Below are 13,467 nucleotides of genomic sequence, written 5' to 3' on the forward strand. Positions count from 1 at the left end.
AAATTTATCTTTTTTAGGAAAGAACGAATTTATTTTTATAAAAGGTTGTGAAGCATTACAAAAAAAAAAAGAAGATGTTGTAGAAGTGGATCAAGAAAAGATTGATCAATCAATTAGTCAAGCAAATGGTTAATCAATTAGTCAAGCAATATGTCCATCAATTGAATTATATTCAGTAAGAATAAAAAAAGAAAGGAGATAAAGGCTATCAGAGTACTTCATTAGATGTCATTAAGAACAATCTTCAATGGTATGGCTGAAATTTAAATGAGGAAACTTTGAGATTCTAGGAGAATTGGAAAGAATAGAGCAAGAAATGCAAGGTATGGTAACTATGTCGTCAAAAACATATATAAAGGATCCTCATTGACCCGTTTTGATTTGGTCTGGTTTGGATTGATTTGATTTTGGTTAATTTGAATCCTTTTTCTTTTCCTTTTTTATTTCAGTAAACCAAAGCTCAAACTCCTTGGCGTATTCACATTCACTATGAGAATCTATGACTTATTGTATATTGCTGCAGTTGCTAGTTCCTTCGCAATTGGACCGAGAGACAAAGAACTTGGTGGCGATGGGTCGAAGCACCGCATGGCACTTGCACTTCAACTCAATTCCAAAGACGGTGTAAGATCGGATATTGTTTCTGCATTTGACGATCAAAAAGAAGGAGGTATTCGTTTTGATTTTAGTGAAATTGGTCAGACAAGGAGCAAACGTTCAGAGCAGGAAACACCAATAGTGGAGTCAGATTCGTCTCCAGCTCAAGCTGATGCAAATTCAGAAGTTGGGGGTTTGAGTGATATGTTTTGGCAATTGTTGTTGATTGCAAAACAAATCACCATTGAAAAGGTTACAATTTTGAAGGACATATTGTCGATGCTTGACAAGATAAAAAGTATTCAGGATGGTATGGGCGGCAATGATGATGGTGCTGGTAATATTATTGATGCAATGGGAGCTCTTGCCGTGTCGAGCTTAAATGCTGCCAGTGTATTGCATGAAAAGGAGGTAGCTGTTCAAGCACGGAAGTTACAGGACACTGATTCGGCGAAAAAGCTTTCGGACTATGCAAGATTACAGTCTTTGGTTGAAGAAAAAGATAGAGAAGATAGGGAAGAAGAAGAAGAAGAATGGAAAGTATTGCATAATGGAAAGAATAAACGAGCCGAAGCCCCGACAATTGAGAAAGATCACATTCACGATGAAGAATGTGATTTGTCTGAACATTTGAAGGACGAAAATGAAGAAGAAGAAGATGATGATGATGATGAGAAAAAGGAAGCTGAAGACGATTCAAGCGGTGAAGAGACGAAAGGTATGAAGTCAAAACTCAAAAAATTGATGATGAAGAAGATGATGAAAATGAAGAAGATGAAGATGAAGGAGAAGGAGAAGGAAGAGGAGAAGTCAAATGACGATATGGTTGATGACAAGGGTGCTGATAATGTAGACTACGAATCAGATGATGAATGCGAAGAGGAAGAGCCAAAGGAAGCTGGGAAGCTAGCCGGCTTGAAGGCAAAATTTTCAAAGTCCAAAAAACCCTTCGACAAGGAAGAGGATGAAGAGGATGAAGAAGAAAAGAAGGTAGATGAGGATTGCGCTAGTGACTTTGCGGGTGAGATTCAAGAGCCAATTGATTCTGCGGAAGAATGTAAAGATGGTGCAAATGATGACGAGAAAGTGTGCGAGGGTGACATAGATGGTAAGGATGAAAAGGAGGAGGAAGTGTGTGACGATGGTGAAGATGGTGACGCTGGTGACAAGAAGACCAGTATGATATCAAAACTTAAAGGAATGATGAAGAAGAAAAAGAAAACAAGCTCGAAAAACGACAATTTGAAAGAGGAACCTGATTGCGAGGTAGAAGAAGAGGAATCTCAAGAAGAGACGCCCAAGAAGGGAGGGAAGATTGCCGGTATCAAGGCGAAATTTTTAAATTTGAAAAAACCTTTGGAAGGAGAACAAGAAGATGAAGAACAAGATGAGGAAAAAGGAGAAGGAGAAGAGGATACAACGAAGATAGATTGTAAGGATGCGAAAAGTAAAGACAATGAAAAGCGTGAAATTTTACATATCAAAGGGAAGATGTACAAGAGGGGAGATTTAATACTAGAGCGTCATTATGACTTGAGCCATCTTTTCAAAGATGACATTCCCAAACTTTCTTTGAAAGCTTTGCAAGCCGAGGCGGGTAACCCTAAACAACCCCCAGGGCAGCTCATAAATTCCGCAAATGGGGATGCATGAACCCTCGTTGAGTTTTCCATTTGAGAAGAGGTCTCCATTAGACCCGTCAATGTGTTTTGTTTTGTTTTGTTTTTTTTTTGTGGACATCTATTTTTTAAACCAAGCCTAATGATTATTGGGTTTGTTGTCTTGTTGTTGACAATGGTTTTCTTTTCTATTCTTTTATTTTTCTATTCTTTTTCTTTTTTTTGCCAATCTTGTTTGCAATATTTTTCATCTACGGAGCTTGACTTTGTTTGTGGTCATGCTGGTTTTTTATTGAGCTTTCTTTTTTTATTATCAGTCTTATTATTAGCAGTATTGTTCATAATATGTGTTTTTTGTTCCTAGAAAAAAAAAGGACTATTGTGTGGTCTTTACCTGTTTATACATATATATATATAGTTAAACCTTGTTAGTGATTATTATATTATTTAGTTTTTTACATTTTTTACAGAAAGCAGTTTCCACGTAGTATATGACTCGTAGGTAGTCTTGGACATTGAAGAGCAAAAAAAAAACAGTACAATAGCTTCAAGAATGAAAACAAAAAGCATCATAGGAATAAAATAAGTAAAAATGCTACTTACTTCCAGTATATATATATATGTGTGTGTGTGTATGTGTATGGATGTGTATTCTTTTAAAAACTAATCTAATTCGGTTTAATATCCATAATAAAAAAAATATCATTATTGTTTTGAGGTTTGTCATCTTATGACAAGAATTTGCAATTATATATATATATATATTCAACTATGTCCAAATGTGATCCAGTCACGTGTTGTTGGTGGGTATGCATGCGTTATGAAACTATCGCGGGGATGGGAGGAGGTTCGTGAAAATACTAACACGAGTTAACATAAAGCAGCATCCATGTATGAAAAATGGTATAAAAACAGAATGGTTTGACATGAAGGGAACATTAGCAGGTGCAACTTTACATGTTCATGAAATTTACAAACCAGCTAACAAAGCACCTGCAGCCAAGGCAACCATTCCAATAGCACCTTGGTTGTTTGAAGCACCTGCCTCGTACGATGAGACACCTGCTGGTTGAGTGGAGTTGCCTGCTTGTTCAGTGGAGTTACCTGCAGCAACAGATGAGGATTGCTCTTGGGCTGTTTTAGCTGGACAGTCGGTGACGGTTGATCCACAGTCTGTGATGGTGACCAAGGTAGCTGAAGACACGGTGTCTGTCACGATGTCTGCACTTGCCAATGCAGCGGTAGCGGCGACTAAAGCGATAGTTGAGAATTGCATTTTGATAATTTGTGTTGTTACTGTAGTAGTAATTGGTTAAATAAAGCGAATGAATAAATGAAATGAATCTAGTGAATAGGTAGTATTCTAGTTTGATTTGATTTATACAAAACAGAAAGAAAAAAAAAAGTAAGACTGGATAGGATTTGGATTTCAAAATGATTGGGGTTGTCCAGTGGTATTTATAGTTTTTCCAGGTGAGTTTGTATCGATATCGCCACCAAGGGCTTTGCTATGGTTGTTATTCATAATACATCATGAAATGGGCAAAAATAAAATAAAATAATAAAAAAAACTCATATTGTTGTGCTTTTTTTTTATCACTTTGTCGAAAAATTCTGCATCCTAGTCAGTATACACTATTCGTCTAGTACTTTGTTTTGTTGTTTATGTTTTTGCTCTATGTCTCTGTATCTCCCTTTGGCTTTGGTTCTCATATTCTAGTCTGTTTTTGTGAAGTTTCGAGCAAAGATATGATCTCATGAAAAGCCAACAATGCTAGCACAGCTATATTCACTATATGCAGCATAGGTTTCATAGCCACTATATTTTCCACAGTACTTAGAAAATTGACAATACCATTTTGCTTAGAATATTTTGCATCTTGCTGTAGTTTATTGTTTTTTAGTTGTGGTGTTACTACTAGTGGTGCTATAGGTAGTGCCAGTGGTAATATCTGCTGTATCTCTTAAGCGCTTCTATTGCATTTTTATTTAGCAACTACTTTGTTGTCGTCTTTGACTTTCTGGTAAACAAACAATATATTGAAGACAAAGTAACGAAAACATGAAAAGATTTCGCTCTCGTCACAAAATTGGTCAATTCAAACAAAAACTAATAAATGCAAACAAAACCAGATTAAATAAATAAATAGAAAAATTGAAAAGAATAGTGAATTAAAAAAAAAACAGTAGACTGTCAATCTGAAACATCAACAAAGTCTCGTGTCAATGTCAATGCGTGTCTATATTTATGAGATGGTGTGTCAAAAACAAAATAAAACAAAAAATTAAAAATTAAAACAAAATAGAACAATGGAGTATCCATCTTTGTTGTGTTTACCTCTTTTTTGCTCGCTTTTGCACTCTTTTGCTCGCTTTTGCTCTAATTATTTCGCTTACTTGTGCCTTTCCCCCTTACTTACCTCGCCCTATTATCCCACTTGATGCACTCTCGAGTATTACTCCCACCTCTCCTCCTCCCCACGCAACCCATCAATCAACCAACCTCGATTCGCTTGCTTTCGTGCAAATTTTGCACTTTTCTTCCTTTATCCCTCTCTGCGTGCGCTTCCACTGCTACCAGAATAAATAAAAAAAAAAAAGAAACAAAAAGAAACAACAATTCCGTTATACAGAACGCGACGCATATGTTACAGCTAGGAATGCAAACACATTGACCAGTCGATGGGCCAAATGAGCGGGACTAGAAGAATTAGGGGGAAAATCACTCGACAAAAGTGGGTTTTAAAAAATAAAAGAAGCGTAAGATCAAAAAAAAAAGAGCTGCTCACCCAGAGAAGTCTAGAACTGTTGAGAAATTTTCAATGTGAGTACCGGGAATAAAAGGTGGAAATGATGATGATGATGAGGAGGAGGAGGAGGAAGAGTGGGAGGAAAAGGAAATAGTAAACAATACCTGGAACCAGTTGCCACCATTATCGGAAATTACATGAACAAGTGTGTTTTGTCAATACTTTTTTGTTTGTTAATCTAAGGTGCAACTACGAATGTTTTTTTTGCATCACAAGCATATATATGTATATACATAAATTTGGTAGAGCAATTTTCACTCTCTGGATATAGGTTGAGCTATTGTTTTTTGAACGAGGCGATGCTCTTCATGTTTACTTCTCTAAAAGACCGAGAGGGGGAGGGGGGAAGAGGAAGCGAATAATTGACGAGAAGTAACCAAGCTTTTGCAATCTCTTGATATCAAGTGGCTTTGAGTCGAGAAATTCATTGCTCTTTCAAAAAGAGACTCAAACGGATCTAGAATCGTAGCTTTGACTGATGACGAAATAGCCATACCTTTATTACAAAATAAAAACAAAAGTAAAAAAAAAATGAAAAGGTACCGAAAGACCAAACGACCAAAAGAAGAGCAAAAAAAAAAATTTAAAAAAAAAAAAAAGAAACAGGAATGTCCAACATGTTCAAATGGTATATATCTCTGTTCCAAGTTCTGGCCAAAGTGCAATTTATACTATAAAAGAGGCTCACAGATTGACTCTAATAAGTTTGGTACGATGCATTTACAAAACAAACTGTAAAATTGCTTCCTAAATGTGCATTTCAACTATCATTGTTGGGGTGGACGACAAGAAACGACATCAACAAAAGTTGCAAAATTAGCAAAATTAGCAAAAATTGCAAAAATTGCCAAACCATAAAAAAAGATTAAAAATAAAAAATAAAAAATAAAATAAAATTTGTTGCGAAATTATGGGACAGAAAAAAAAAGAGTGCAAGAGAGTGCAAGAGAGAAAGAGAAAGAGAGAAAAAAAAATATTGGTGTTTGTCGCATAGCACTGTCACAAGTAACAAGTGTACGACTGCTGAGCATCGGTTTGAGCTGGTAGCTCACCGATACCAGCGGTTTGAGTTCGTGACTTGATAGGCTATATTCCAACTAAGTGTAATTGTCAATGATCGCACCTATAAAGGTCTCAATGCTCATAAGTTAAGAGAGTAAATTGTCTCATACAAAGTCACTAGTAAGGAGAATCGTGAGAGTATACACTCTGCACGTTCACCTAGTGATTTGTGTTCAATGTAGTTGACCGTATAAAATCTATATTTTTTCCGATCTTTCTATATAATAGTGATAAGTTAATTTTACCACTTCTCGTTCCTATTTATATAAACTCATCTTGTTTGAAGTTTCAAGTTTCCTATGTCGTGCAATATTCTCCAAATATTCACTTAGCGGAAACGAGGGCACAGAGCGTCCAATGTGTGTCGCACTGTGACATCCTCCCCCCCTTCAGAGTCTGAATGAGCGATACGGCCTTATTTTCATTGCATTTCGGAAAAAATTGATTTGAGGTAAAATAACTGTACAAATTGATGATAACCGTTGTGGCCTCCCCCCCTGCAAAGTAGAAAATCATTTTGTAGTACTAAGCGGAGCGGCAACAAACGGTTTCAACATCTCCCTAGTATACTGACGTTTCATGGGAATGCCTTGGAGGTTACTAAGATAGTAAATCCTCGACAGCACCTTCCGGACAACGAAAGGACCCGACCAATTCAAGCCCATCTTGTTGGTAGCAGCATCGTAAACTAAGACTAAGTCTCCTTTCTTGATCGGTACATTAGTGTCATAACGTTTGTCAAAAACTTCCTTCTGATGATCCCGATCGCGGCGTTGAGTTTCCTTAGCAGAGTCTTCCTGTTGTTTACGGAAATAAAACTGACCAACGCGGAACTTGAATAGTTCGTCCTCCGTGTATTGTTGTATATCAGATGGTGTTTGCATCAATGATTGGAGCAGATTATTACCTTCAAATCCAAAAACCAAGTATTGTGGTGTGAATCCCGTACGTTTACGAACCGTAGTACGATCCACCCACAATGCAGCATTCAAAACTTTGCTCAAATTCTTATTCTCTGGAACCAGTTTGATGAATCTGATAAGTCGTTTGTGCGACGCTTCGATCATCCCATTCCCCTGCGGATGGTACGGTACAGAATAAGATGGAGAAATGCCATAATTTGAGAGCAATTGCTGGAGGACCTCATTGTGAAATTCACGACCATTGTCGGTTTTCAAAACACTAAAGGTTCCTACACGAGCAATAAAGTTTGAATAAATAAAGTCGGCTACTGCCTCTGCAGTAACCTTTGGTAAAACCTGAGCTTCGGGCCATCCCAGAAATTCGTCACGTGCAACGACAACAGTAGCGTCACGGAGCTTAACGCAGTCACAGACGATTGTATGAAACATACCAGCCGGGTAGTTCAAGTACAATGGATCCCGCTGCCTAGTTGCAGGTTGGTCCTTTTGACAATAAACACACCGTTTGATATAGTCGGCAAGTCTGCGATAGAGGTTCGGAATGTAGAATCCAGTATTTATTAGATTGAACGTAGTCTCAACTCCTGGGTGACCACGATCTCTATGAGCAAGATTGAATATGTGTTCAACCTGATTGTTCTCATAAACGACGCGTCGAGTGTATGAACCGGTCCGACCTAACTTGTAAAGGATTCCATCATGTAAATAGAACTCTAGTGCGCGGTTGATGAAACGTCTGGCGTCAGCAGGTGCGTTGTGCGAAACGGGAATGGTACGTGCCTCAAGGTACTTTCTAAGCGCTTGAAGTGGGATCTTCTTATAACTGTTATTAGGCTCAGCTTCAATGGTAACAACATTAACTTCTGCTAGTACTTTAGGATCCAACTTCGCCCTAAACTCGGCAATAGCTTCTCTGACCTCATAATGATCAGTCTGCGGAGTAGACGTGTGGCATCGGCTAAGAGCATCGGCAATGATGTTTTTCAGTCCATCAATGTGATGGATCTGATAGTTGAAGGTCCTGATGAAGTTCAACCATTTGTAAACCCGATTTACAAAGTGTGAATTATCGAGTGGTTTATTCATCACAAGGACAAGAGCTTTGTTGTCACAGTACAAATGAATGACCCCAGTAAATCCAAACAAGAGTGGATGGATTGCATCAAACGTCTTATAAATACTGAAAAGTTCCTTTTCGTAAATAGTATAGTTCTTTTCAGAACCATGGAACTTTCCAGAATAGCACAGGACTAGTTTCGATTCTCCAGCCGCATTGGTGTTTTGCAACACACCACCCCAAGAGTCTGTCGAAGCATCAGTGTGGACAGTAATGAGGTCCTTAAAATTAAGGGGTTGGAGAATCGGTTGGTTGGTTAGTACTGTGATGATTTGGTGGAAAAACCGCTTAGTTGTAGGATCCCAATGAATCTGATGCTTGGGTTCCTTCCTTGCTTGATTGACTAAGTTGTAGAGGGGAGCAGTCAACTCAGCATGCCCTACAATCAACTGTCGGTAATAATTGACCAAGCCAAGGAAACTTTCTAGCTGTTTGACCGTGTTAGGGAGTGGGTAATTCAATAATGCATCCACTTGACCCCTAATTAACGTTTTCCCTGCAGGTGAAATATGGTATCCAAGAAAATCACATTCAGGTACAGCGATCTTTAACTTCGCAGGGTTAATCTTCAAGCCAGCATTGGTTAGAAGACGGAACACTTCGACAATCTTATCTAGGTGTTCTCGAACCAGTGAGTCGGTAAGTTCATCTACTTTGGGACCCACGATGGCAATGTCGTCAATAAAACACATCACATCCTTCGCAACTGGGCTCAAAATCTTTTGTAAGATAGAACTAAACTCACTTACTGAATTGATATATCCTTGAGGAAGGACAGCATACTTCAACAAACCTAACGGGCTGTTAAAACTGGTAACATCGCTAGTAGCAGCATCCAATGGTATTTGAAAATACGCATTCTGCACATCAATAGTACTTATAAACCAACAACCACTAATCTCTGTAGTGAGATCATCCACGGAGAGTGGGTGACCCCCTTCCAACTCCACATTTTTGTTGAGTTCCCGAAGGTCAATCAACAATCGATGCCTTCCATCCTTCTTACTTATGAGAAACCATGGGTTCCGATAAGTCGCATCACTATAGACCAATTGCCCCTGTCGTATCATTTCTTGGAGAATCTCTACTGCAGCGGTACGTTTAGATCCTAATGGGATCGATTTCATCCGCCAGTGAACATTCGGATCTCGCAAGTTGATACGAACGGGAGGGTGTATTTCAGGCTTAAGTCTGCCAGGGTCTCCACCTTTAATGTAGAAGACATCAGACACCTCAGCACATTGGTCCACGAAATACCGAATATCATCTTCGCTCGCCCTAGACCCGGTAAATGCAGGTCGAAGCATCTCTGAAAGGGGAGGAATGACGACGGTTTGACTCACTTGGACAGTTGGAAATGAATCGATGTGGTAGTTAGAATCCCCATCGTAACGAATAGGGAATTTATGAATGTTGCCATTCGCGCGGAAACGTAACTCTCGTTTATCACCATCATCAGTAAACCCAATGGAGAGTTTGTGCGCATCTTGGAATGGCAACCCGAGTAGTACCTGACCAACAGGAATTTGCTCGTGCAAATAGAGGATTGCAGGTAAGGAGATGAAATGGACAGTAACATCTAAAAACACTCCCTGAGTAATTGCTTTGGTGTCATTATTAACACCTTGAACAAATACTGGCTGGCTCAAGGGAAAAGGCTTAATTGGTAACCCTTTTAGTGTTTGCGGGTTGATCAAACTCAACTGGGCCGCGGTGTCGTATTTCATTTCTATCCTACGGCCATGTATGGATGCGGGGAAACAGAGTAGTTCTTGAGTGACCCCTGGTTGGTGGTAGCCTGTCGAAGTGGTCGTCAGATTTACTTCAGTAACAACTGGTTTCTTCTTGAACTTGGCAATACCATCCTTAAGGGCTTTCTGCAAAACATCTCTGTCAACCAACATAGCTTTAGTACTTTCTCTCATCATGGCTCGAGCATCATCGTGCATTCCCAAATACTTCGAAAGATCCATAAACACGAAGAAGTTATGTTTCATGGCATCTTTGAATGCAGCCTGTTTGTCTAGTATGGTCAATTTACTAGTACGTACTCGGCGCTGACTTTTCCGCTGTGGATCAGTGGAATCGTCAGCAAGGTGGTGTGGTTGGTCGGACGTTGCACTTAATTTGGCAAGCTCATCTAGCTGATTCTCTCTCAAGATGTCTTCGACACTAAAGAGTTTAATTGAATCGTCAGCCACTGGGGAGTCAACTCCATCATCAGCGGTAGCATTTGCCTGTTCCTCATTAAGTGGTTCATTAACAACAACGTCAGATTTCACCTTAGGCACTTCTTCTTGAGGGTGACTCATCATGTTTCCATTCTCCGGTGGCGTAGAAGTCTGTTCAATTCCTTTTCCTTCGGATAGGAATAACTTTAACTCTTCATCAGGATCTACGGTGTCCTCCATGGCTAGGTTTTCTAATTCCCTATCCATTGTCAGTGCGGAGGGTTCGAACCGAATACCAGCCGAGCTAGGTTCTTCATACTCGTAGTCTGGGTCTACGTCTATGTTTTCATCTGGAAACTGGAGTTCCAGGAATGGTAAATGTGAGTCATAGGGTGGAGACTGCTCTCCGATCGGCGGGGACTCAGTGTCTAATTCCCGTCGGGACTCCTGCATAGATTGCTCTGTTACAGGGCTAGGTGCGCTTTCACGCTCCACTCTCTCCATCTCCTGCCGTTGTCTAACTGCTGCATTGAGTTGCTGTTTCACCTTATCAGCCTTCAACTTATTGTGAGCATCTTTTCGCGAGCTAGGGAGATGGGCTTTCTTCGCAGTCCAATCCTTCACTACCTTCTTAGCAGATTGAGCATTGGCTGCGTGCACCAAGTAAACCGGGACGTCATCAATCATGATGGGTCCGGGTTTAATCACTTCATCTATTGAATCAGACATTATATGAGAATTAGATTGCATCACTTCTGTCGGTAATCGTTCGTGGTGGGTATTTTCTCTAGAGTTACTAGTGACTGTACTCTTAGGAATAACCTCTACCTCCATAACTTGTGCTGCCTTGGACTTACTTTGTTGGGGGCGTGCGATGCCTCGCATTAGAACTTAGAGATTTCAAGCTCAGGTGTTTTAAAAGGGGACACTTATAGAAATCCATGACCAACGGTTCACCGTTTGCTAAGTAATACTTCCCATCGACTTTCTTTACCAACTTTTCATCCAAAGCAGTCACCAATAAGTGGCAACTATCAACAGTGTGTCTGTACTTTCCACAAAAATTACATTTAGTAGTCTTTTGTGATTTGTCACCTTTAGACACCAGTGTAGTACCGGCATCTTTTTCTTCGTCATCTGAGATAAGATGCATCCTCGTTTGAAATGTTGCATTAACAGCATCCCAGATCCTCTCAAATGTCAAATCGTATGATTTGACACCTTGAATGATTTTATCGTTAGGTTTATTCTTGAGGAGTCCAAGGCCAATCTTTATGATCGACGCATCTTCAAACGTGACTATTGGTCCAGTCCTTCCCGGCTTTTCGATTTTAACTTCCGGGGTCATATACATGATTATTTGATCCATGACACTACCCATCCTTTCGAAAAGGTTCTTAAAGATTGAGATCCATGTTTCCTGTGCTAGGTGAGATGTATTGGTGATCCTCAAATACTTTTTGACAGCAATACCAATAATGGTCATTTTCACTCTAGGATTATGTTTCTTTTTCAAAGCATCATGGATAGCAGTCATAACATCAGTAACTTGGTTCGTTTCTGGAGGAGTGCCCCCATTGCCCAAGATAGGTAAGTAATCAACCACCGGTTGTTCAAAGGGGCCCTCACTCTTACATGACATCTCAATCATGTCCTTCAACGACTCTGACTTCGTCAAATTAGCTCCGTTCCTTAACTCATTAATGATGAGCTTATCAGGAACACCGTAGGTGTGTTTGTGCCACAAAACCGACTTTAACCAGAACATGAAACCTTCCTCATCGGAGAACTTCAAAGGGACACGTTTTGCAATGTCATACTGACCGAGTGCCATATTGTCATTTTGAGTTCTCCCTTGTTTGGCAAGGAGTTTGTCGTAGTACGCCATGAATGCCTTTTCGACAGCTATGTCTGGGACTCGAATGTATGGAATTACCCTGACGTCTTCCCCATGAGGGTACCTCTGTCTTGCCTCGTTTATGATTTGACAAGCTTCTTCATGGCCTTCAACCCAGAATCCGCTATGGACTACTTCTCCATGGTAAAGGATACCATCGTAAGATGCAACAGATCTATCAGATCCATAAGCACTAGGAGTACCACTTTGACGGGATTGGTGAGTCAAGGGTGAAGCGAGTGAGTGTGGCCTCGAGGTAGGGAAGTTACGTCCTGGTGAAAATGTGTGTTCTTCCGGATGAACTTTCATTTGCACGTCAGTTGGCAGGGTTATGCTGTTGTTATCATCCGAAATCTGGGCCTTGTTAGCCTCATCGTTCCTAGCTGGTACAGGAGTGCTAAGTTGCGGGACTGTTTGAATCATAGCGGCTTTAAACATAGCAGTCATTTGTTTCATCTGCTCTTGCATCATCATCATCTCAGATTTCAAGTCTAAGATCTCGTTAATCTCAACCTGATTTATTTGAGGAGCTTCTGTCCTTTTCAAACCAGGAGATTCATCTTCACCTTCGCTCATATCGGCTCTTCCCGAGGTAGAAATAGACTGCCCGGAAATTGAAGATGAGTCGACACCAGCAAGGTCTGGTTTACTTGGACCAGGGTTGATACTCCTTGGAGTAGGATTAGAGGTCTTAGAATCTTTTGTTGAAGATGACATTTGTAGTAGAAGTTTTTCAAGTTTTTGGAATAATATTTTGCTTGAATGTAATATGTGATATACTTGGTGTTAAACTTTTTGGTGAAATGTTTTTATGGTAGATAAACCCTTTGTTCCAAATTATCAAGGGTTTCGTTCAATCAATCTCGGGAATACTTATAGTTCTCGTCACGCGAGTAAGAGGTCGTGGACAACAATTTTTGTTGAGTAGGGTGAAAATTTTTCACCAGCGCATAGTCGTGTATCCTGGCCTCATCTTAAAAATTTTGTCGACAATAAATGAGTGCCTCGGATTTGACTCCTCCTATATAGCAGGCGCTAAGTCAGTATCTCTAATAAAGTGATGATTGAACGACCTATTGAAACACTGTAGTTTCATAATAATAATTGGTTGCTTCTTTCGGGATGCAATTCTGTCTTTCTCTCAAGATGCTATATAGTCTTTCTTGCGAGATGCAATTTAGTCTTTCCCTCGGTAGTTACCATCTCCGCCGTTTTTATCTGGTGTAATTCTACCTCACCGATAACCCGTGTAGTTTGTTTAGTCTGCTACC

At 39.8% G+C, this 13,467-nt stretch overlaps 3 protein-coding genes across 3 annotated transcripts; 1 reads left to right on the plus strand and 2 right to left on the minus strand. All coding sequences in view use genetic code 12, as the record gives it.

Moving 5' to 3' along the window:
• Positions 1 to 489: 489 nt before the first annotated feature.
• On the plus strand, positions 490 to 2,250 carry PVL30_004753 (uncharacterized protein; the record flags this gene model as incomplete). Its single annotated transcript, XM_001524847.2, has 1 exon — positions 490 to 2,250. The coding sequence occupies one exon, from the start codon at positions 490 to 492 to the stop codon at positions 2,248 to 2,250; it is 1,761 nt and encodes a 586-aa protein (XP_001524897.2).
• Positions 2,251 to 3,186: 936 nt separating this feature from the next.
• Positions 3,187 to 3,492, minus strand: PVL30_004754 (uncharacterized protein; the record flags this gene model as incomplete). The annotated part of the gene is made up of 1 exon (XM_061119600.1): positions 3,187 to 3,492. One exon carries the CDS (start codon positions 3,490 to 3,492, stop codon positions 3,187 to 3,189), a length of 306 nt encoding a protein of 101 aa, XP_060975583.1.
• A 7,660-nt stretch (positions 3,493 to 11,152) lies between these two features.
• On the minus strand, positions 11,153 to 12,913 carry PVL30_004755 (uncharacterized protein; the record flags this gene model as incomplete). Its single annotated transcript, XM_061119601.1, has 1 exon — positions 11,153 to 12,913. One exon carries the CDS (start codon positions 12,911 to 12,913, stop codon positions 11,153 to 11,155), a length of 1,761 nt encoding a protein of 586 aa, XP_060975584.1.
• Positions 12,914 to 13,467: the final 554 nt, after the last annotated feature.

The sequence above is a fragment of the Lodderomyces elongisporus genome, chromosome 6 (assembly GCF_030384665.1).
Source record: "Lodderomyces elongisporus chromosome 6, complete sequence".
Classification (NCBI taxonomy): domain Eukaryota; kingdom Fungi; phylum Ascomycota; class Pichiomycetes; order Serinales; family Debaryomycetaceae; genus Lodderomyces; species Lodderomyces elongisporus.